Raw genomic sequence first — 26,067 nt, forward strand, 5'->3', positions numbered from 1 at the left:
GGCGCCGAGCTGCCAAGATAACATTGCCGACTTCGGGCAGAAGGTCAAAAGCGGTCAACTGTCGCCACTACAGTCTCCACGCATAATAGAGGAGCGTTGACAAGTTCGAGTGGAGAACAATCCCCTCTTGCTCAGACAGAAGATACACCAGAAGGGGCAGCCTGTTCGGAGGACGGATGGCCATGCTCAGCATCTCAGGATACCAAACTCTTAGAGCCCACTCTGGAGCTACAAGGATGCCTTAAGCCCAGTTGTTCCTGATCTTCTTGAGAAACCTGGGCAGGAGTGGTATGGACAAAAAGGCATAAAGGAGGCCTGAGCTGACAAAAATCATCAAGCGAGAGCCGCCTTGGAAACTCCAGCGCTCAAAACTGCTGAGATTTTGCATTATCTGCAGCAGCGAACAGATCTAACCAAGGCTCCCCTATCTGCTGAAAGAGACCTTGCACCACCTCCAGATGGAAACGCCATTCGTGGCTTCTGATCGCCACCTCTCCATCCCAGGAGTGATGCATCTGGCACTACGGTCAGATCTGGTTCAGGAAGGGAGAGGGGTCTGCAGCTGAACCTATTGAAGTTCGGATAGCCACCACTGCAAATCTTTTGCAGTGCCCTACAAGATCTAGACATTGTCGTAGCTATTTCCCTGATGCTCCGCCCACTGGAGCTTCAGTCCCACTGCACAGCCAGCATATGCCAATGGACAGGTGTAAGAAGCAGGATGCAGGAGGCCATGAGGCCCAGCAGCCTCAGAATCAGTCTCACTGAAACCCAGGATAGAGGCTAAATAGCCTGAATATCTTTGACTGCGGTTCAGGAGGATAAGCTCGAAACTACACTGTGTCCAGAACAGCTCAGATGAAAGGGAGCATCTGAAAAGGGGTCAGGTGTGACTTTGGCACGTTGATAGTGAACCCCAGCGAGTGCAGGAGGTCTGCCATTGTCCGAAGGTGGGAGATTACTGCCTGGGATGATATGGTCTTCAACAGCCAGTTGTCGATATAAGGAGAAGACTGACACCTCTCATCTCTGCAGATGAGTTGCAAACACCGCCATCAACTTGGTGAACAACCGAAGGGTGCTGTTAAGGCCTAAGGGTAGCATGGCAAACTGAAAGTGCTCATGGCGGACCGCGAACAGCGGGTAACATCTGTGGGCAGGCTGTGGGAATTGAAAATAATTGCTTTTTGCATGAGCTGAAGCCATCTTGTTTGCAGCATCCATTTTGTTAGCCTTGTGACTCTTCCGTCTTCACTGTTGCTTGCTTTTCTATTCTGCTTGAGTCATCAGCTTTAGTTAACTCCTTCTATTCTAAGCTCAAGCAATGTATATGTGCGGAGAAAAGGCCTGTAGCTGCTAGAATGCACCTGACTAAAGACATAACTGGCAACTGTGTCTTGCAACTGTAAGCAGTTCTGTCCCCCCTCCCACTTTGCTAACTAAGTAATTTCCCATCTGCCCATGTCTGGCTGTAACTATTCCTGTGTATGCTTGTACCTTCTATTTGTAACTACATGCTTACTCTGCAACAAAGGGTGTATAAAAGCACCATGGTCTCTGTATTCCATGTACTACCTCCTGCAGCACTTGAGGGTGTTGTATTGACGTAGTCCCACTCATGACTGATTAATAAACTTGTTATTTGAATTCCAGCTTCAGTGCCAATCTCTATTTTGTTGGTTTAAGGACCTGTGGACAGAGATGGGTGAACCCTGCACCGGTGTGTCCCTAAAAAGGCACATTTCCACAGTTTGGCGCCCAACGTAGGACTCATCGGAGACGCGGCCGCCCGAAGGAGTGGTCTTGACGGAGGAATGGTATCTTGCTGAGGAGACGTCCTGCATGAGGAGACCCTTGTCTTTGCGGACCGAAGCGACTTTTCCAGTTTTCTCGATTTGACCCTCCAGGTGGTGGCCGGTCCCGACTGAGACTTCCTTTGGCGCAAGTTTTGCAGTGACCATTAGGTTGACCAAGTGATTGGCAGTTGGAGGCTATTGTTTGGCAAGATCGCTGAAGCAGCACTCTTGATTTTGGATTTGCTTGGCCAAGATTCTGGTTTTGTTGGTCTGTTTATCTCTTGCAAAAGATAAAGGCAGGTAATGTGGAGATTCTTCTCTACTTTGACATATCTGGGCTGAGTAATATTTTACATAGTTTTGGTAGCATGCCTGCTCCTAGCACACTCCGTAGGTTGTGTTGCTGTCTTGGTGGTACCAAAATGGATTTAGAAAGAAGTCAGCCGGCTCACATAATAGGCATAAGTACATTAAACATGGTATTTCTTCCATAATGTATAGTACACTGTGGAACAAATATACGAAAAAAGATCCTGATCTACGATGGCCAGTGAATGGGTCATTTGATTTTAAAAAGATTCAGCATATAGAGCAGTGTTTAAGCATAAGAGTCGACAAGATATGTTTGATTGTGTACGAATGTGGGAGAAAGAAGTGCCAGAGAGAGTGAGGCAAGAAGAAGCTATAGTAGAAAAAGAACAGCGTAAAACGATATATCAAAAAGCACTGGAATTAAAAAATAAAGAGATGAAGGCAACAAAAGAAAGCGAGCGTCGTTTAGAGGTAACTGGCCAGTACCCTATTAGGCGCCCTATTTATCCCATACTTAATAAACCTCAAGATGACTCAATTTGTTAGATCGACCTCAGCCCCCGTATAAATTTCCCTCTGCCTCGGAGGATGATCTTTCTGAAGAATAACATCTTTCTTCAGATGATAAATACTTAGATAAGCAAGATGGGCGGCAGACTCGCTCTACTTTGACTGTTGATGAAAAAGCCACTATCAGATCCACTGCTTGCAAAGAAGCTCATGGGACTACTTCTGCCCCAGACCTTGTAGCAATGGTTCAGCAGTGGAAGGATTTAGAGCAGCTATATTTTGCAGAGAAGTTTACCTGGTAGGTAATACTTGGTTTTAGAAACGTTTCTAAAAAACTTAGAGCCCACTGATATCAATTCTGATTATAAACAATTAAATGATGGAACTTTTCTTTTTTCAAATACACCAGATTTAATTAGGCGAGTAGTTAAATTAAGACATGATACACGTCGTTTAAAAGCGGAGCAAAAATCAGCTGGTAAAGTTAAAACTGCACCAATAGTTCAGATCCCAGTACAGAAAGAAGAAGTTTTAGGGACAGACAATGACCCTAGTGATACAGTGGTTACTGTAAAACCAATGCGTGAAGCTGTGCCTCTGTATGTTCCTCCAAAGGGACCGGGAACAAATGATGATAAAGATTCAGATGATGCAAGGGATATTTTGTCTATAATTGGGTCTACACTCCTTGGACTAGAGCAGATGTTATGGCTCTTAAAGCTGCTTTGCCCGACCCGTGGAAAAATCCGGCCGCTTTTTATGAAGTGGAATGAGCTATTAGCTCCTGTACTATGACTCTGCCAGATATTGACATGTTTTTTGGACTTATTTTGCCCCCGGATATGTGGCGATCAATTCGGAAGGTAGATGATAATGTAGCCTATGGTGATACTTGGGTGCATTTAGAAGAAATAGAGGCGGCTAGAGAGCCTGCATAGAAACCACAACAGGAGATATTAGATCTTCCCAAAGCTATTGTGACTAAATTGAAAACTCTTATACCCCCTAAGAAAATAGATTGGACTACATTAGCGTCTTGTAAACAGAAAGCGGATGAGTCCGTTTCTGATTTCGTTACGTGATTTGAAGAGACATTCCATGATTTTAGTGGGCAGTCATAGACGGATGAAACAGGTAAGCATCTGTTCGTCAACAAATTTGTCGCCAACATGTTGCCAGAAATAGCAAGTTACCTAAAGGCCAGCGAGAGTTTATGGACTACATCTTCCCCAGTCTCCCTTTTGACTATGGCCCAGTATTATGAGTGTCAGGAACTGGAGGCAAAAGGCACAGAGGATAAAAACGTTAAGGATTTAAAAACGAAAGTTATGTTGGCTCAAGACTATGGTCCACCATTTAGAGGAGGTGGACGAGGTGGACAGCGAAGTATCGCTCTGGTGTACCCCCTTTCCCTCGAGCAACTCGGTCTTCTGATCAGTGTGCTTATTGTAAAGAGATTGGACATTGGCGTTCTGAGTGCCCCCTTTTGCGAGGTCAGCAGTATCAACGGGTTCGAGGAAGCATGAGAGGACGCCCAGGGAATTCAGGAAATAGGGGAGGAATAGGAACTCATCCCAAGTTTGGGGCAGTTGAACGTGGGTCAAATTATTTTAATACTTTTGATAGACTAAATCAATATCAAATGTCAGATTATTCGGCTGATGGTCTTAGGGGTTCTGACTATGCATAGGAATGCCTAGGATGGGGTAAGGAACCGGTTGAGGTCCCAGTAGATCAGAAAGATCCTTATGTTGATGCAAATGTTTTGGGCTCTACTGATCGGTTTCTGGTTGATACATGAGCTACTCTTAGTGCTCAGTCTAAAAAATTGGCTCCTAGGGCTCCCCTGTCTGGCGCAATGATAACATCGATAGGATTCGATGGAACACCTACATCTAGCCCACTGTCACAGCCACTTGCATTTAGTCTTGATGAATTCACTGCAGCATGTCCATTTTCGCTTTCCCCTACCACGCCGGATAACATTGTGGGTATCAATATGATCAAACATTTTCGAGCAACAATACGTTGTTCCCCAGAAGGAGTGCATGTTATTTTAAATGATAACTATCCAATGGTTGAGAGGTCTTGTATCATTAAAGAGGATGTTGCTCTGGCATCCCTACCTAGTACTTTGTGGGCTACATCAGATACCGATGTGGGACACATGGCTATTCCACCAGTACATATTCAAGTGAAGTAAAGTGCTTCGTTGCCTCGACTGCCACAATATAAAATACCTTGGGAAGGTGAAGCAGCATTAATACACATTGTGCAGGATTTAATTAAGGTGGGGGTTGTGGAAGAAGTCCCTTACAATACCTGTAATAGTCCTATTCTTCCTATTTTGAAAAAAGATAGCGACACTAAAATTTACAGATTAATCATTGACTTACGAGAGGTCAACAAAATAGTGGTGCCCCAATACCCGGTAGTCTCCGACATCACAATACTTCTTACTATGGTTCCTCCTACTGCCCCTACATTTAGTGTGATCGATTTAAAGAATACATTTTTCTCGATACCTATTCACCGTGACAGCCATTATTTGTTCGGCTTCACTTTGAATAATCGATCGTTCAGATTTTGTAGAGCTCCACAGGGGTATACAGAGAGTCCTAGCATTTATAGCCAGACATCGAAAAGGCAGCTTGACTCTTTCCCTGTACCAAAAGGGGTGGCTCTTATTCAATATGTCGATGACATCTTGTTGGCCGCTGATACCCCTGAACAGTGTGAAGGAACACTATTATTATCATTCCTTGCCTCTCATCATCACAAAGTCTCTTGGAAGAAATTGCAATATTGTAGACAGCAGGTTACCCCATTTAGGTCACCTCCTGTCTAAGGAAGGACGTGAACTCATACCAAATCGCATTCAGACCATTTTACACACGCCTGTGCCCCGTACTCAGAAGGATGTCCGTGCACTGATTGGCCTTACTTCTTTCTGTAGGCAGTGGATCACCAGCTTTTCTCACATTGTTAAACCTTTGTTGGCCCTTTTGACTAAAGACACTCCGATGCCCCTCCCATGGACTACTGAATGCCAGAATGCTTTTCAACAGTTACGTCAAGCTCTTTGTTCTGCACCACTATTAGGAACTCCAGACTACACTAAGGCCTTCACACTATGTACACGAGAGGGTTGGTTGCTCTCTCTCAGTTTATAACACAGACACACGGTGATAAGCAACGCCCTTTGGCATATTTCTCAGCTGTCCTTGATCCAGACGCCCGTGCCCTGCCACGGTGTTTTCGAGCGGTGGCGGCAACGGCTGTGTCCATACGTCAGAGTGAGAAAATAGTCTTGTCACATAGAATGCTTGTGCTAGTATCCCATTCAGTTGATGCTTTGTAAAACCAAACGAAAACACAGCGTTTGACTAGTGCCCGTTTGACAGACTATGAATTGACACTTTTGTCCCCTCATATCACACTGAAAAGATGTTTGACTCTGAATCCTGCTACACTATTGCCATTACCAGCTACTCAGTCTCAGTCACAAGAGTTATATGATTGTATATCCCTTACTGAAGAACAAACAAAGGGTCGTGTTGACCTACAAGATACACCTCTTTCTAGTGTTGATGGGGAATTGTGGGTTGATGGATCTTGCCTGAAATTGCCTGATGGCACTACATCTGCTGCTTATGCAATTACAAAACTTCAGACAGTAGTTGAGACAGCTCATATCCTACAGAAGTCCGCTCAAGCAGCTGAGTTGATAGCACTGAAAGAGCATGTGAACTTAGTACAGAGTTGCTTGTTAACATTTACACTGATGGCCAATACGCCTTCGGCGTGGCTCATAACTTCGGGCAACTCTGGAAAGAAAGAGGCTTTCTTACTTCACATGGGGCACAAATAGTGCATGGGGAATTAGAACATAATCTCCTTATTGCCTCGACATATCCTAAGAAAGTGGCAATTGTTAAGTATAGTGCACACAAGAAAGTGATTGATAAAATAGGAAAAGGAAATGCCTTTGCAGATTACACAGCTCGTGAGACTGCAATGTAGCGAAGTACCACATCTATGTATGTATTTAAGTCACAGGCTGAACGTTGGCATGATGCCAGACAAGAGGTTCTGGACATGCAGCAATCTGCTTCTGTTGAAGAATTAGACCAATGGTCTAAGGAGGGAGCATTGGATGATTAGGGCTGTTGAGGAATAAAGAAAGGACAAAATGGAAGTTACCCACAGCCTATTTACATCCTATGATTCACATGGCACATGGGCCGGCACATGTTGGAGCATCCTCAATTACAAAGCAACTTATGCAAGTTTGGGATCATCCAGATATTGCCGGCACAGCTAAAAAGATAGTTCAGTCTTGTCGGATATGCCTCCAGTATATTCTGGAAAGGGAAAACGAACTCCAACAGGAGGGTTTGCAATACCTACTGCACCTTTTGAAGTTCTGCAAATGGATTACATCCAATTTGAATGCTCTAACAATCTGTATGTTCTGGTGGTGGTTTTTGCCTTTAGTAAATGGGTGGATGCATACGCCACGAAAGATAATACAGCTCTTACTACAGCGAAGGTGCTCCTAAAGGAGTGTTTCCCCAGATTTGGAATTTGTCGAGTTTTGTGGAGTGACAACGGACCCCATTTTATTGAGCAAGTTGTTGATTACCTCATGAAAGCGTTAGGAATTAAGCAGAAGTTTCATGCTGCTTTTCACCCACAATCAGCAGGACTAGTGGAACGTTACAACTCTACACTCAAATTGAAGTTGGCCAAAATACAGGCTTCCACATCTTTGAAATGGCCTGATGCGCTGCCCTTAACATTTCTATTCATTAGATCGATACCACATACACGATGCCTCACACCGTATGAGGTGGTTTTTGGAAGGCCAATGAATATTTGGGAGATTCCTAAGCCACGCCCTATACATGATGTACCTTATGTATTGATGAATGACTATTTGTCTCAGTTGACTGACAGTTTGTCTTCTATTTATCAACAGGTTCGGGAGACTCTTCCAGACAGGTCGCAGGGTGAGGGCCATGATCTACGGCCTGGTGACTTCGTTCTGATGAAGTCCTTTCAGCGGACCAGCTCCTTGGAGCCTCACTGGCAGGTGCTCTTGGCTACCAGGACTGCGGTTCGAGTGACCAACAGGAAGAACTGGGTTCATGCGACACGTTTCCGGAAAGTGTTGCAGGACCTAGTGAGCCCAGCCGCATTGGCAGATCACCGCGACATCTTGATCACAGAGAAAGGGCAAGCCACGTCACCTGAAGGACCTGAGGAAGTCTTCCCGGACCACATGATCCCTGGTACATCTCGATATCAGCTGCGACCCCGGAGGAAAGACACTTTGTTCCTGAAAAAGACTGCTTGAGCCACTGTCCTGGGTAGTGAAAGACTGAGTTACAAAGGGGGGGGTAACCTTTTAGTGACTACGCGTCTCAATCTCAGTGAACGAATTTTACATCTTTTGACGTAATGATGAAAAAAAAAGTGGCAAAATGCTGGAAAAGAATGAGTAAATGAAACGGATAAAAAACTGATTACTTTGGTGGATGTGTACTACTTTAAGATACCAATGTGTTTACGGCTGTGCAACCTGATTGTGTCCCACTAAACGTGGGCCACTACTTTCGAGCGGAAGGAAATGTGCCAGGATTTACTTAGTAAGTGGAGGCTTGGACCAATTGTTCCCGCCACCAGAGCCCCTTTGCAGAACTTGGACCAGGCCCGACCAGGATGTCTGTAAGGGCTACATTAAATGGGAGAAGCAGTTCTGATGGGATTGCTCCCAGTTGAAGTGCCTCTGTCGATGTTAGAATCGACAGCCACGGTAGGAAACTGAAGGCCCGAGGACCTTAGATGCCCTCTTCTCCCCCATAACAAATGTGGCACCCTCCTCCATAGCAAGAGTAGGAGTACAGACCAAGCCAGTATCTGGGGAAGTGTCCAGTCCACTGGCATCTGCCAATTCCTCACACCAGTAAATATTCGGGTCTAGGGCTGGTATTCTTTAGGGGCCAGTGGCCCCTACCAATCTTTCCTAAGTCCTAGTCCATAGGAATAAGGCTCAGGCTCCAGCCTGGACAGAATGGCTCTAGTTGGCGTCAGACGACGCCCCTCCGGCTCCATATCGGAATTGGGGATAAGAATGGGGCTGGAGCCACCGGACTGTGACGAAGATCTATGGTTCCGTGACTGATTCCGGGACCTTGCTCTCGTCCGGGACCTTGCTCTCGACCGGGACCTTGCTCTCGACCGGGATCAGGACCGTTGTGGAGTCGCACATTGGGAGGCAAGGAGCATGGGGGATTGCTCCCTCAAGGCCTGGGGGTGCATGGTGCAGCAATAGACAGAGGTCTTGGCGTTGTGATAGAAGAGGTGTGGGTCAGTCACCAACATTTGCTGGTGACAGGCACTGCAGGGCTTGAATCTAGGCTTCCTCGACACACCAGGAGACAAGTAAAAAAAAAAAAAACTTCAACAAAATTAAAATAAAATCAGTTAAAAAGTGGCAGGATAGCTCTCTCCGGATCTGCATTGACTAGCAGAAAGAAAAGAACTGACATCAGCGCAACGGGGTGGCGCCTCTATAGGCACTGTGCAGATCACCTCTGGTGCAGAAGACACCGATGATGCCACAGAGTTGAACTACGCCACCTACCGGCATGCAGGGGGAACTGCTCACAAAATATTTGCGGATTCAGTCTCTCACCTGGTGATAACTATAAGGAAAGGAATCCGCGGCTAGTGGTTTCTATCAGGTATGCTTCCTCCTGGGCAGTTGGTAAAAGACTTAATGATTTACTTCACTGAGCAGTAAAGGAACCAAGGCTTCATTAAAAATATTCAGTTGTCTGGAGCAAATCAGCCGTCTTTTGAAAGGTCACAACTTGCATTCTCGGTTTGGCATAACTTTAGACAATGTGCACATTGTTGATTACTATCGTCATGTAAGACTACGCACCTTCTGTGGCTTGAAATCGTATTTCACACAGTGCTGGAACCCTTTGCCTTTAGACTTAATGGAGGTCACAATTAAACAGCCACCAACAAAGTGCGCGGAGTAACCAAGTCCCTTGTTCGTTCTGAAACTGGAAGGAAACAGAGAGGCTGGTTTAAAAGCAGTGCAGCATACCTCGAATGGCAATTAGAATCCCGTTCAACTAACAGCAACTGAAACGTTTGTCCAGCAAGAAAGATGGGCCCTTTTGTATCAACGCGTTACCCCATTGACACAGAAGAGGTTAAACAACACACAAAAAAGGTTCATACATCAGGCCCATTTATCAGACAAGAGAACAGGTAAAAAGAGGCCATGACTCACCAGTACAGGTAGGGCTTATCCTTATCCACATTGATGTTATTGACTGGGTCCATTCGAAGCCAGGTGTGAAACGTGAATCCATTCTGGTACGGCCACTTAGCAATTGGAGGCAAGGCGATGGCCTGCAGGAAACAGATTGCACATTGATTACACAAACTAAACATGTATTATAAAAAAAAAAAAACAGGATTAAAAAACGTTGTTGCGTTTCCAAAGCGCTTGAGAAGTGGAAATGGCAGGGAATCACAGGATTAACAAAAACAAAGTCAGCAATAAAAATGCAATCTTTCATTACTGCACTGCACCCAAAAGAAGGCGTTCTGGCGCCATCGTTCACTGAAGCGTCACTTAAATTATGCAAAAAAAGGTCCTACTAGAACTTCCACGCCCTCCTTGTGTTACAGGGTTCTCACAATGTCCTCTGCATCTCTGCTTTACGTCCAAGACGAGTTTAAAAATGACAGCTGCGCCTTTGACCACAGGCTTTTCAAGGTCCGTGCGGCTCGGCGACAGCTTCAAGTGCCCCTCGGATCCGAGCGGCAGGCCGAGGTGGCAGCACAACATCAAGAGCACATTAACGAAAACGAAAGGGCCCTGCACTTCATAGGAAGTGATTGGGTGGTCGGAAATTAATTTCAGAGACCAATTTGTACGCAGAAAATTATAGAAGCTATGGAGTCATTTCAAACACTTGATTTCGCTTTAACAAGGCATTCAAAATACCCATGCGTGGGCATGTTAATGAGTGTGGGAATGCAAAAATTACAGTTGTGGATACATAATATTTTGTGTACCTGGAAAGATAAGAGGCAAACACCTGGTTCTAAGATGGACGTTACAAGAGCCTACGGGCCATCTTTAAGAAGTGAATTTCGGATGGAAAATGCACCCTACAAGTCCATCAAGATGGTCAATTAGACTGTGCCACGCAGGGGCGTAATGAACCCCCTGCTTTAGCAGCTACCGAGGGGGTGGGGCCATTCATGGGCCTCTTTTGTCTGCTACTCGGCAGACCAAGTCTCATAAATAACACTATGAAGGAATACAGCTGTCAATAGAAGAGCAAGGAAACATAGGTGGGAAGGAAGGAAGGAATGTTGAATAAAAGGAAGGGTGAAAGGGATGAGTAGGTTGATGAATGGGTGAGTGGATGAATGCGTGCGTAGTTGGATGAATGGGTAAAAGAATGAGTGGATAGGTGGATAGACAGGTGAAAGGATGGTCCAGTAGATGGATGGATGCGTGAATGAATGGATAGGTGGATGGACATGTGAAAAGAAGGATGGATGGATGGATGATTGCGGTGAAAGGATGAGCAAATGGGTGGCAGAGTGGACTAATGAGTGAAAGGATGGATGTCAGAGTAAATTGAAGGATGGTGGATGGGTGGCATGGTGAATTGATGGATGGATGTCAGTGAATGAATGGATGGATCAGTGGATGGCAGAGTGAATGGATTGATGGAATGGGGGAAGAATGAATGATGCATGAAGAAATGAATGGATGTAAGAATATATAGGTGAAATAGTGCTTATCAGCAGGTGGATGGAAAAGTGAAAGGATGAATAGATCGATGCCTGAATGGAAAAGACAGGAGAGCTCTTCTACGGAACATTTGGCTGACTTGCTCCCCTTGCTTTGTGCGAACAGATCTGTCATTTCTACGTGGGGGGTACTTTAATTTTCTGGCTACACCCTTGGTGCCACAGACTATGAGAATGGCACGCACGGTCACCTAACCAAGGCCACAGACAGCACAGCAGGTAAGTTCGGTTGGCACGCAGCAAGCACTCAATCTCTGTTCAGTGAGGTGCATAGGTACCCCGGTTTCTGCCTCAAACCACATTCAGTCCTAGCACTCCTTCCCATATCCCACCCATTTTTTATCCAGACTTGTCCTTCAAAAAACAGCGCAGCATATTCCTGCCATATTTCCAGATTTGCACCTCGGTTTACGACCAGCATATGCCTAGAACACTTCTCCATCAGTCCTCTAATTCCTTCTAACCACATACTCCCACCGAGACAGAAAAAAAACTGGCAGCGGGAAGCCCTCATCCACAAAATACATCCCACTCAACATTTCATTTAAAATAAGGAACAAACATGCCCTTTCCTTCTTTATCACACCTTGTGCACCATCAAGCCACGGCAAAGCGCGCAATAGTCCTGCCACCAAATCCTTTACCACAATGGCCTACAATTCAATCCAGTGCCTGTACTTAACCCCCGCCCACACCATCACCACAGCTATTCCTGCTGAAGCAAAGAACATTCCGTTACCCACTACCCCAAAGACTACGAACACATATTGGAGCCTATTCCATGAACATCACCATTATGGTAGATCCATAAAAGCAACAGTAAGACTCTTTGCCATAAATGCTATTCACACTCCACAGCAAGACCGACCAAAAGCAAAAATATTAAACCACTTGCTCGAGCAGAAGTGGTGGAAAGCGGTTCCTCATCAGCAGAAACATTAACAGCCTCTGTTTAAAAGCTGGAGAAAAAAAACTGACCTTCTTTCAGACTCGCGGAATGTCCAACCGGTAACAGAAGTCAATGGTAAGACAGAAGAAGGCAAGCATGAGTGCTCAGACTGGGCCAGAGCTCTGACCAGACCACAACCCGGTTTCCAGATGCCTAGTCCACACTTTCCACCAAGAGGACAGCAAACCATATAAACAAGACACGGTACCGGTTGTGTCACCCAAACAAAAGGGGACTATGCTATCATTTGACTAGTCCCCATCCCTCCAGACTCATGACTGTATTAGCACTGGCAACTACCCAGAACAGCAACAATTCATCTAGCACCAGGCGAAATGAACTAACGCACACTAATTTGTTTTACTTTAATGTCATGACAACATGCTGAATGCATGACTTTCTTTATTCACAGAGATGTTGTGCACAGGTGCGGCTTTTATACAGATGCAACAAAAATACTAGCCATTAGTCAAAAGTATCCATACAATATTTTGCTGTGTATGCCTTTTAAGTTAACCATTTACAATGTACACATCTTCTGATTCCCTTTCAGAACTTTATTTTTTGAGGGTACAGTTTAACTCTGCTAGTACAGACTGTTCAGCAACACGGCCCTGCTCCCGCGTCCATGTTGTTGCACTGCTAGATGTTCCTTCACATGGGATTCTCTTCGTTTTTTTTTTTTTTTTTTTTTTTAAAAACCTTTATTTTCAAAAGTCAGGACACAGCTATTCAGCCGACAACCCGGAGGTTCGGCAGCATCGATATATAGAAACAGAGATGCGTCCCCAGTACCGTGAAAGGAGAAGTGCAAAGGTTCAATTTTAAGTAAACACAAAAACACACAACAAACCCCAGCAAGGCAAGAACACTGAAAGCCCATGGTGAAGCCCCCCAGGGGAGGTCGGACCCCACTCATCTACCAGTTACAGTATAGTGTAAAGAGGAAGAAGGGGGACAGCAGAGGCCAAAAAAGTCCATAAACCATACTGAGCTGGAAAGAAGGTTAGGAGGAAAGCTGTTCCTCGGGAGGATCCAGATCCGGGGCAAGACATATTCCCCCCCTGTATTGATTCCACCGCCCCATGATGGCGTGCCACTTCCGGGGGCGGCCTCTAGCGCAATAGACCGTCTGCTCCCTTAACATACTCCAGTCCATATTTTCTTTCCACGCGGTCAATGTGGGGGGCCCCGCGGAGCCCCACAATCGCGCGATATCTCTCTTAGCGACCATGTTACCCAGAGTCACCCATTGGGTCTGTGCCTCATCGTGGTCAGTGGGCCCCCAGACATTCAGGAGGCAACACCGCGCTTCCGGCTGCATAGCAATGCCCGTCACCTCCCCCATCACCGAATGGACTCTCCTCCAGAATTCCGTAATGACACCACATTCCCAAATGATGTGCAGGAAAGTACCCACCATACCACATCCCCTCCTGCATAGGCCGTCCTCCGAGAATCCCATGTGAACCAGCCTTGGTCCCGTCACATACACTCGATGCAGTATTTTAAGCTGCACCAGCCTCAGACGCGACGGGATCGCGACCTCCTTAGGAGAGGAAACAGCCGACTGCCAATCCTCATCATCCAACTCGAGGCCATCCCTAGTCCACTGGTCCCTCAGCCCCAGAAGCATGTCCGCCCGGACGTTGATCAGTTTCTTATAGATGAGCGAGATCGTGCTCTCGGGCATATGGCCATCAAGGACCCGGTCCTCCAAAGGAGAGGACTCAGGCACCTTCTCACCCTCTACGAGGACTGATCGGAGGGCGTGACGCACCTGAATATAGCGGAAAGACTCAGATGGCCCCAGTTCATACTCCGTCTGCAACTCTTCAAAGGACTTCACCTTCCCCTTATTCAGCACATCTCCCACCCTGGAGATGCCGATCAGGTCCCATTTATCAAACCCTTTTGTGTGCCAAAGCCTTCCCAGTCTCTCCGATTCAAACAGCGGGGTAGCGAGGGTGAGCCTATCCTTCCAGCCCAGCGAGTCAGTTGCCATCTTCCACACACGCACTGCCACACCAGTGGGCCCCGTGAGGGACGAGTCTAGGGACCGCGAGTACAACGCCCTGTAGTAGTTACCACCACGCAGCAACCACCTGTCCATGGCATACCCAGGGCTGAGGGCAGGGCCATAAAACCCATGATTAATCGCGCTCAGCTGGGTGGCCCAATAGTACCGTCGGATGTCTGGGAGCGCAATACCCCCGTCGTACCATGGAAGCGTCAACTTTGCAATAGCTATTCGCGGCCGCCCATCCCAAAGCAACGTTCGTTGGAGGCCTTCGACCTCCCGAAAGTATTTGTCCGGAACCCAGTCCAAAGTATTCTGCAGTGCATAGAGGAAGCGGGGAAGAGACATCATTTTGAACAGGGCCGCACGCCCAACGAGGGAGAGCGGCAGCCTCCGCCAGCCTTCAACATCCCGCCTCAGGCGTGCCAGGGGGGGGAGCAGGTTCTTCTCATATCGCACAGCAGAGTCCATGGAGATAAAAATCCCCAAATACACGAAGCCCTGCTGAGCGACCTGTATCGAACATGTTCTAGGGATCGGTGGAACCTCGCCACTAAGAACATACAAATACGATTTACTCCAGTTGATAACAAGACCCGAGTTCCTACCAAAAGATGTGAGTACGTCACAGACCACTATAAGTGATTTCTTGGGTGAGGCAAGATACAGCAAGATATCATCAGCATAGAGCGAAATACGGTCCTCGTGTTCAGGCGACCATTTAAGGCCCCGTATATCCGGGTGCCAACGTATCCACGCCGCCAGCGGCTCAAGGGCGAGGGCGAACAACAAAGGCGACAGGGGACAACCCTGCCGAGTACCCCTCCCAAGCTGAAACGGAGTCGACGCCCGACCATTCACCACCACACTCGCAAGTGGCCCCTCATACAGCAACCTCACCCAGCTCACAAAACCGTGGCCAAAGCCAAACTTGGTCAGCACGGCCCACAAATATGCCCATTCCACCGTGTCAAAGGCCATCGTGGCGTCAAGAGACGCCACAATAGCTGGTTCACGCAGCGTGCCCGCCCTGGCGATTACACCATGAAGGCGCCGAAGATTTAACGCTGTGTTTCGGTGCGGGATGAAGCCGGATTGATCCGGGTGGACCAAGTCACCGAGTACCCTAATCAATCGGGTCGCCAGGATTTTAGCCAGAATTTTCGGCTCTGCGTTAAGAAGTGAGATAGGCCTATATGAGGCGCACTTATCTCGGGGTTTGCCCTCTTTGTGTATAACCACGATCGTCGCCAGTCGCTGGTCCAACGGGAGGGTCCCACTCCCCCGCGCCTCCACAAACATGGCGCGCAGGTGAGGGGCGACCCTATCCGGAAATAGCTTGTACAGGTCGACCGGCAAGCCGTTGGGTCCCGAGGCCTTGCCCGAGTTTAACGCGCGGATAGCTCCCGCCACCTCGTCAACCGTTATGTCACCATCTAGATCGTCCCAATCTATATCAGAGAGACAGGGCAACTCGATATCACGGAGGAGGTCACACGAGTCCTCGGGCGGCCTATCCGACACTGAGGCATAAACCCTACAGAAATAGTCCGAGAAACACTTTACAATCCTTTCAGGTTCCACAATCGCCTCTCCCCTCTCTCCCGTCAACTCTGGCACAACTCTATTGACCCGTTCTTTTTTGTCCAGCCAAGCCAGGAGTTTCCCTGCCTTGTCACCAACATCATACAAACGGCCCTGCTGTTCCCTACTGAGGGTCTTAGCGGCGTTCGTCACCAGGTCCTTATACTCAGCTTGCTTCAAGCAAAGCTCATGCAGTGAGGACTCTGTAACCTCCTCCTCCAGCGCTCCCTCCAGAGCCGCGATCTCCTCCTCAACCTGCAGAACCTCGCCATCTCTCCGCCGCTTGGCAGCTACTACTAGGGAGAGGGCTTCCCCTCGGAGCACGGTCTTAAATGCTTCCCACAGCGACACTGCCGAGTCCACGGATCCCTGATTGTCCTTGAAAAAATTATCTACTTTCTTTACCAGCGCGCTGCGCATCTTGGGGTCTCGGAAATACCACGGGTTGATAGGGGCCACCCTTCCTCCTCCCTCCCGACCTAGATCCAGCCGGATCCACACTGGCGAATGGTCAGATATACCACGCGCCATGTGCCTCGCCTCGGAGACCAATGAGGCATGCGCAGCCAGAGTGAGTAGGTAATCAATCCTGGAAAGACTACCATGTGCCCCGGAGTGGAACGTGTATTGGCTCTGTGTGGGGTGCCGGAGCCTCCAGCAGTCTATCAGGCCAAGCGTGTCTAGGAAGTCTGGAAGCCACTTCTGAGCCCCCCCTGTGTCTCTGGGCGGGTATCTATCCAGCAGGCCGGAGCCAACAGCGTTGAAATCACCTCCCACCACAAGCATACCCCCCGGGAGATCCAGCAGGGCCTTACCCAGATCTGCGAACGTGGAGGCCTGCAGGGCCGGCGGGACATAAACCGAAACTAAAACCAAAGTTCTTCCTTCCCACCGCCCCGCCACCGCCACAAACCTCCCCCTATCATCAACAATGGTGGAGTCCACCTCAAATGGTAGCGAGGCTCTGACTAGGATGCCCACACCCCTGGACCCAGAGGAGAATCCCGAATGTGCTATGAATTTATAACCCTTCCTATTCAGGGCATAGCACGTATTACCTATAAGATGCGTCTCCTGCAGCAGGGCAACATCCGGCATTGACCGTTTCAAGAATTGCAAAACAATCCCACGCTTAATGCGATCCCCCAAACCATTAACATTCCAGCTTATAACACTTAAACCCCTACCCCCCCATCCTCAAACGTAAAGAGGCCCACCCCACACCCGAAGAGCCACCATGGAACAGTCCTGGAAAGAATCACCATGCCTTGCAGAAATAAACCCCCCAACAACAAACCCAAAATCCCAGAAACCCCCCCCACCCTGCACCCCTGCTGCAGCTTACAAAGCCCCCCCAACTTGCAGTGTGCCTGTCGCCCTACAAAACCCAAAATCTACAAAAAGTACCCTAAAGGAGGAAAAGAGCACCCCTCGTCCTCCCGCGGCCCTCCGCATTGACTGCACTCTATTCAAGTCTTCAAATATAGCCAAATCGAGTCAGATCGGCTCCGAAAAATCAACCCTGCCCATCCCGGCCACTGTCCCCATCCTCGGCCATGTCCTCCCCCGTCCGTCGCCGGGGCAAAGCGTCCAGCCATTCATCGGCCATAACAGGAGAGTCAAAGAAGAATGTCCGATCTTCGTGCACCACACGTAATCTGGCAGGGAAGAGCATGGCATACTTCAGATCCCTCTCCCGGAGCCGCCTCTTTACCCCCAGAAAGCCCTGTCTCTGCCTCTGCACCTGCTGGGTGAAGTCCGGATAGAAATTCACCGACGCGTTCTGGAAGGGGACCGGGCCCGTCACCCTCGATGCTTGCAGGATAGCGTCCCGATCTCGAAAATGAAAGAGCCGAGCGACGATCGGCCTCGGTGGGCACCCACCTTGGGCCTCCCACCCGGCACTCTATGGGCCCTTTCAACCGCAAAGAACTTTCCAAGACCCTTAGGCTGCAGATGATTAAGCACCAAGTCCTCGACAAGCAGGTCAACCGAAGCCTCATCCGTAGACTCCGGGACCCCGATGACGCGCACGTTGTTGCGCCTGGCCCGGCTCTCAAAGTCCTCCAGCCGGCGGGCGGCGAGATCACTCTCGGTCCTCAGCTTACGAACCTCGATCTGCAGTTCCGTGACATCATCGGTGAGGCCCGTGGTCTTGAGGTCCAGGGTCCTAACCCGTTCATTCGTTTTGCCCAAGTCCGCACGGATCAGGTTAACATCCACCAAGATGGCATCCACCTTATGCGCCAGGGCATCAAACTGTCTCCCAATCGAAGTCTGCATCCCTTCGAGCGCGCCCATGACATCCTGTAGTGAGAGCTCCGGGGCCAAAGGCGAGGCCGCCTTCTGGGTATCCGGCGACTGGCTCGACCCACTCGGTGATCCCTTCTGCAGAGCATAGCGGTCCATACTATTGACTTGGGTATAGGCTCCCCGCCTGGTAGACTTAGCCTTCAGCCGATCCACCTCTGCTTTGCCCGACATGGTTGATACCAAGCAGGTCGGTTCAGATAAGACGGGTCCCTCTCAATGAAAGGAATCAGGAGTGATCAGTTCTGCAGTGGGCCACCAGAGTAGCCTGCAGAGCGTCCATAGGGTAATAAAGCCACCAAGAGCTCTCCAGGGGCAGGGCTGACAAAGGGAGAGAAAGCGAAAGTGAAAGGACGGGGACCTCCGTCCGACAGTTCACACCTCGCCTGGCCGTTGTTGTTCAACTAGAAGTCGGGCATCCTGCCAACTCTAGCCCCTGGCATCCCTCGGAGATAGGCCGCAATCTTCCGCCAGGCATAAGTCCGGTTCCCGGTGGGCGATCCGACCGCGGGTAGCATCAATCGCCTCCCTGACAGGTCATCCACACGATGCCATGCATACCGACAGGATTAGAGACAGGATAGTCGACGGAGGGCGCGAGGGTCTCGGGAGCTCAGAGCTCACGCGGCCATCTTGGTCAAGCGCTAGGCTCCTCCCTCGGGATTCTCTTTGTTAATCAGCTGGGGGAGCTCACAAGCCTCACATAGATATGTCTAACTATTAATAAACACCTCCCCTAACAAAAATGCAGATCTATTGGTTTTCTCAATGCAAGGTTATATGGTCTTAGCATGGACCATATCCCAAAGACACCAAGCTTACGTTTTCAATTTTGAAAGATGTGATTTCCAATTAATTTTTATAATCGCTATACGTAACGCCCAATTTAAAATGAATTTACAACACTTTAAACTCGAGTTGGCTATTGGTACAATATCACATCTTTGAAGACATTACATTGAATCGGCTGACTTGAAATCAATTCGCTGGCTCTTGAGCAATACTTAGAAAATGAGCCCTCTGACTCAGCTTCTTGACCTACAGGTAGTGCTGGAATTATTCGAATTATAACAATAATGTATATTTTATTCTAACTGCATTTATATAGCATTTCAGAACCTTGCTGAGGCACCAGAGTGCTTTCAGTGGATGGGGCGCACATTATCCTGTAGGTTGTGCTGCGCTGGAGGCACGTGGCTTCGTAGTATGACGGACCTATGTGGGAGCTGTTTCATGTCATGTGTGATGACTAGAGTAGTGCTCTTATTTTGAAACACAATGCTGTGCTTGAAAGTGTACTGGAGTGAACAGCAGTGAGAGATGGAGTGCGTATGCTTAAAAATTATCAAGAGTGCGAGTTGCAAGTGTAGCTTATTTTTGAGGTCATCTGGTGTCATGTATGAAAAGCAGCGGCTTGCTGCTATGAGGTCACTGCAATTATGCAGTTGTACCTAGGCCTCAAGGGCAGCAAAACGAAAAGAAAGATGCCCACATAGGTTAACTGTACCTATCAGCTTTGTAAGGGAGGATCTGTCCTCGTTCATGGGTAGATATGGTCATTAATTATCTGTGGGGGGGGGGGGGGGGGGGGGGGGGAAAGAGTCCGGTGTTTTTTGCATTCCTGAATTCCAGGTCTGGTTAGATTTTTCTGGTCTTTGCTGGGAGGGAGTTGCATCATTTTGCTGTCTGCACTGGTGTGTGACTTCTTGTATGGTGGGCGTTCGATAGGCTATGCCTTTCTAAACATAGGGTTATATTCCTCTTTAAAGTTGTATTTAAATGAAGGACAGAGGTCCTTTGTGCAATACGGAGTGCCTTGAAAGAAGGTCACCTTGCCAAAGGTAGACAATCTACCGCTTGATAGGGCTAAAGTGGTGAGGCCACACGTTTGACTGCTGAATTTTGGATTCTTTAAAGTCTTTCAAGTAGAGAGTGTGCTGCTCATGGGCAGAGCCTGTTTGCCAAGTCCACGCACGACAGATCTAGAGTGACTGCAGCCTGGAGCGTCAGCAAGAAAACTAGGCACAGTAACATGCAAAAAAGTTTGCATTGTAGAGAAGGCACATTTGTGATTCATTTCAATTGAAAGATGAGTGACCATGTTGCTTTCTCGGGCCATCTAGTGGGGAGCTGGTAGCTTCTTTGTCGGATTTGGATGGGGATCTCTCGGTTTTGGAAGGGGATCTCTCGGTTTTGGATGGGGATCTCTCGGTTTTGGATGGGGATCTCTCGGTTTTGGATGGGGATCTCTCGGTTTTGGATGGGGATCTCTCGGTTTTGGATGGATTTCAGGTTCCTCAGCATCCAGTACCTGACTGCTGGGAGGCAGCACTCTAGTTACAAAGGATCTAGGCTTATTGTGTATTGTTGGTGTAGTCGTAGGTAGTCATATTGAAGGATTGTGACCTGGTTGCGGGCTGAAACGAGCATTTAAGAGGAGTAGAGAGACTCTGTCAGGAGCTGAAGCATGGATTAGGCATTATCTCTACTTTAGATTTCTCAGGCACCAGGACTCTCTCTTCATAGCACCTGAAAACTATTATAAAGACCTTAGTAGGACCACAACTCCAAAAGTCTTTTCAGAACCTCACATGCCCAATCAGCAGTGGAGGCTCTCTTCTACAATTCATCAGAAGAAAAAGTAAATTTTCTGTCTTCGTTGCTCCACAGCCACGAAGGATTAAGAGATTGTGGTCTTATTGAGTCTCTCTCTGCCCCTGAATTTATTCTCCCACACATCCAATCCACCCTTAAGCTTTTCCACCTTCAGTGGATTTGTTTATTGCTCGTGTGTACCTGCACTGTGTTCCTTTGTAAGGGGCCATGAAATTCTAACTTTTTCTTTCCCATCTAGGCATAGCAGAGCCACTTCAGGCTGTTGTAACATTAGAGTTGCTCCACTCGGACATGCTCAAGCACTTTCAGAGACTGGGGTGGCCCGCAAGTCAGGCTGCTGTTGTTGTGCGTGGTTCAGTGTGTGACAGCAGGAATGCACTGTGTGCAGAGGACACAGGAGTCAATCATCTACTTTGGCACTCAATCCAGGTGTGTGAGATGCGCACACCAATGGCGTAATCGAGCTTCACCTCGCATTGCATAGTGTCTCCAACACAGCTGCTTTTGAGAATTGACCATCTCCTTTTACCAGGGCCAAGAAGCTCCTAGAGCTCCCATCGCTGCCCACACTAATTCCACATTGCAGTCATTACTTCTTATCTGGTATGATGAGCTACTAACTACGAGAGCAGAGTGGTGTGACACCACCTGAGGGAAATGTATACCTTGACCTATTAATTACCATGTTGGAGCAAAGCACCGCAGACCACCCCAGGACGCAGGTACCCTTGCAGCCCACTAAGACCAAGAAGAAGAGGGACTGAAAGTGTCACCTTGATGCATCTTACCGTTTACAGGAGCCTCACTTGCAAGTGCAGGAGTTTTACGTCACATACCCTCCACCTAGAATGCTGTCCCATTCGGTATTTCCTGCCACTTTAGATTGCCCCAGATTGAACAATCCCTTTATTGGATCCACAGGAAACTGACCAGTGAACTGATAATGGTATTTCTCCAGATTTGTCTAACAAGGAGGCAGAGCTAACCTAGCAACCCAATTCGGATGCCAAACGCTTTCGCAAGTATGACCCAAATGAGTACTCTTCTTCTCATGTGTTTGAACCTGAAGAGCTCTACCATCTTAGATTCACAGAGTGAGCTCTGGAAGCCAAGGTCTTCTCCAACATGGCCAACAAAATAAAGAAACCTTTGGACAAGGAAGTCTGCACTTTCATTCAGCCAAAGTACTCCCGACCATCCTTTGAGGGCAAAGTGCCCCTCACTCCTGAGGCTGTTACAAGGATGGCCACTTTTCTGGCCAAGTTCATCAAAGACCGCAAAAAGGGAATTGGTAAATCATGAAGGGTGAATCAAGAAAGGCTTCTGGATTTCAAAGGGCTAATAACTGATTCGCAATATGACTGAAAAGGCCTCAACTAGGAGGGCTCGGCCAAGAACATGGCCGTGAAGGACATGTGCCTGCGGAGCTCCTGTCCGGAATCATAATCCTGCAACACATCCTGCCAGAAAACGAAAAGAAAAATGGACGACCACACCGGAGACTGTCACCGGAGTGGTCAGCACAACGTAGGACGACACCTGTGAGGGCAGATACTACTATATAAAGCAGGAATATCATCACCTACATGCCACACACCAAGCTGGTGGGCCCACGATCCTGATCGCCCCTCGCGGTGATTCACAGGCAGCCTCGGACAGACAGTGGGCCTCAGACCGTGGTAGGACTGTGCCCTGACCTGACCCCATCCCGGGTCTCGACGGCCTGTCTTGCTCCCTGGAGCTCGCGAGCGGACATCTGCAGCCCCGCTGCGGCTCCCTTCGCCTTTTTCAGACTGCGTGGGTGGGAGGGGCCACCAGGGCTCTGGAAGTGGAGAGTACCCAGAGTCAGGACCACCGTTGGCCCGGGAGCCTAAAACAAAGAAGGCTCATTGGGCGCCGCCATGAAAGGAGGAACCGAGACCATGGACAGCAGGATACAAGACTCCGCCTGCCCAACACGGTAAAGCAGCGATTGCCGTGGGCGGGCTGAACGTTGTAGATTGCGGCTGCACAGTGCCTTGGCCTCCCCCTCCTCTCCAGCCGCATAACCGCACCGGCCCATCCTGCTCTTGGGGGCCGGCGGATGGATGCCTGGTGGCCTGCTTGGGCCTCAATCTGCGGGCCACATAGACAGGGGAGCCGCTTAGAGGTGCTGCCCAGCGGAGAATTGGAGGCAGGGCCACTCAAGAATCAGGAGAAACAGAGGTGAGGTGGCCCTCCCCCGTGAACCCAGCTGGGCATGGCCTTACAGGCTCTTGAACTGGGGAGAAGGACACTGGGGGAAATAAATGCCTGAGCACTGACAGCTTAAGACTCCCCTGTGAAGGCGGTATCACCTGAAACGAAGGGTCCCCTGTCAAGATCACTGCACGAGTGAGAGGGATCGCGTTGGACTGGGGCACCCCTGAGACCAGGAGAGAGGGGGCGAGGGCAGAAGCAACGCTGCTGGCCGGGACTTCTTTAGAGTGTGACGCAAGGTGGGATCGGTGGAGTGGCTGCTGCCCATGCCCTGCAGTGGGAGGATGCACCGCGTTTGCTTACCCTAGTGGAGGACTAAATAGGGATTGTGTGACCTGACCTCGGAAAAGACTAGAAATACTGAGTGAAATCACCCCCAAGGGACCTGCGGAGACACAAAACGACAACTCTACAGGCGGGACCGCCCCGCGAACCTACCGCCCAACTCCACTAAGGATAACCAAAGACTCGAAACCACCAAGACAAGGGAAAATAGACAAATACACCAAAGTGGTGAACCCACAAGAACCTACACACCCTCTGCCCGACACGGCTAACCTACTCCAGGCCATTCAGTCGTCTAGAGAAGCACTAGAAAACAGGATTGGGGAAGTGAGCTCGGAAGTCACACTACTCAGACAAAACTTCCATAATGCATCAGAAAGGGTGAAAAATACAGAGCACCGTGTCTCAGAAGTTGAAGATGCTGCCGAAGACCTGCAAAAGGAGGTAACAGAACTCTGTAGCTCAAATGGCGAACTGCTATGGCGTATCCATGATGCGGAAAACAGGGGGCGAAGAAACAACCTTTGTTTTGTGGGAATTCTGGAGGGGTGGAGGGATCCAACCACATGCATTTCTAAACACATGGCTGAAATCCATCTTCGCACCTGAACACTTCTCCACCTGCTTCATTTTTGAACGAGCACATAGAGCAATGAACGCAAAGTCACCACCTGGGGCCCCTTCAAAACCGATCATTGCAAAATTGCTTAACTTCCTAGATTGGGACATGATTCTTCGCGAAGTATGTCGTATGGGAGAAGTCCGACATGAAAACGCCACAATTATGATTTTCCCAGACTATAGCCGGGACGTGCAAAGCCAAAGGAAGACCTTCAACTCTGTAAAAGTGAAACTCCGATCACTGAAAATACAATACATGCTCCTTTTCCCCATGAAACTGAAAGTCATATACAGGGGAAAAGCATTATTCTTTCAATCTCCGGAAGAGGCATGTGCGTGGATTGAGGAGAGACCGACACTGCAGCCATCCGGAGATCTGATCCGAGATGGGAAGACACCACAATCCACAGATCTCAGATTTATGAATAAGTCACATAGACCCAGAGTGAACATAACCAAAATGAAGAGGACAAGACAGGGAACCCTGTATACATTAAGAGGAATGGGCAACAGAGTTGGGGGACTGGCAACGAGGAAGGAGCACACCAAAGCAGTGGACGACGAGGCAGCAGACCTATCCAGCTAACGGAGTTCGCATGCGGACTCAGAAGAAACAAGAGATTCTTCAGGGGGCGAGAGCACCCCCTTGGTTGCTGAGATAATAGCACTGGGTGGGGGCTGCCACTGCTAATGGAAGAAGCGGCAGATCCTATTAGCCCCGATGCTTGAGACGGTCTCTGATATACCGGTTGGAGACGGGTAACCTAGAAAAGACAGTTTATAAGACACTAGCTAGCCAACCAGCAAAGTACGCTAAACACTGTTCTGCAGTCCATTCGGATTTGTCCAACATCTAGTGGGAATTAACAGAGATTGTTTATTAATATAGGGGGGTGAGCGACAGACTTCACCTTCTCCTACGTACAGTTGCTTCACAGCCATGGGTTCGGGTGTAGTGAGAAGGATTAGGAGGGTAGGGAGGGGTGGGTGGGATCAATGGGGTGTTTTTCTTACTGTTGTCAACCTTTAAACAGGATGGCTCAGAGGAAGTAATATCAGACATTGGAAAGATCCCTTTCCAATCCCAGACACATGTGGAGGGTCCGCCCCCAGACTCCAAATACAACTATGGCCACTCCAGTAGAGAAACGGACCATGTCGGGCCTGACCTGGAACGTTAACAGTCTGAGAGATCGGATAAAACGAGGGCTAGTTACTCAAAACATAAAGCGCATATGGCCTGATGTAGTGTTACTACAAGAAACTCACCTTCAGGGTACCCAGTGCAGCTTCGTGGGAAGAGGTATATACACTATGCTGGCACACGCTGGGTACACATCTGGATATAGAGGGGTTGCAATACTGATTAAAAAATCACCCCCTTTTGAGGTACACCAGAAATGGATCAATCCAGACGGCAGGTTTGTAGGCGTGACGGGTACATGGGGCAGACAATGGACCACATTTATCTGCATTTATGCACATCCTAGACTGCAGTCCCCAGTACTTCTTAAAGTGCCTAACATACTCCTGGAGACCCCCACAACCTTCCATGGATTGGGAGGATTTTAATGTTATTTGTACAGCAGCAGACCGGTCAGGGACTCATGGGAAAATAACACCACCCCACTAGCTCGCTTTGCAGAAACACTTGAGTTCAAGGACCCATGGAGGGCGCAACACCCGCATACCAGATATTACTCCTACTTCTCTGGGGCCCACAACGCACACTCCAGACTTCACTACCTCTTTGGCCCCTCAGATAAACTGGCAGAGATCAAACAGATAGAATACTTAGCAACAGGACTGTCACACCACTCACCTCTATGGGTACAAATAGGGGCTAAAAATCGAGACTCACAGCCAACATGAAAAATAAACGCCTGGGACCTGCAAAACCCTGAGACAGTACGCGGCCTCTGGGTCGACACTGAAATCTTTTTTAAGGAAAACACAGGCACAGTAGCCTC

The 26,067-nt window shown here is 48.6% G+C and overlaps 1 protein-coding gene across 3 annotated transcripts in view; it reads right to left on the reverse strand.

Moving 5' to 3' along the window:
- Positions 1 to 26,067, reverse strand: part of LRBA (LPS responsive beige-like anchor protein) — a 2,426,603-nt gene that overhangs the window by 2,162,962 nt on the left and 237,574 nt on the right. For all 3 annotated transcript variants that reach the window (XM_085641653.1, XM_085641654.1, XM_085641652.1), the window contains exons 6-7: positions 9,931 to 10,052; positions 9,571 to 9,697 (exon numbers count right to left, since the gene is read on the reverse strand). In XM_085641653.1, coding sequence (XP_085497779.1) covers positions 9,571 to 9,697; positions 9,931 to 10,052 — 249 coding nt within the window. The remainder of the gene's footprint in view (positions 1 to 9,570; positions 9,698 to 9,930; positions 10,053 to 26,067) is intronic.

This window comes from Triturus cristatus, chromosome 2_2 (assembly GCF_964204655.1).
Source record: "Triturus cristatus chromosome 2_2, aTriCri1.1, whole genome shotgun sequence".
NCBI lineage: Eukaryota > Metazoa > Chordata > Amphibia > Caudata > Salamandridae > Triturus > Triturus cristatus.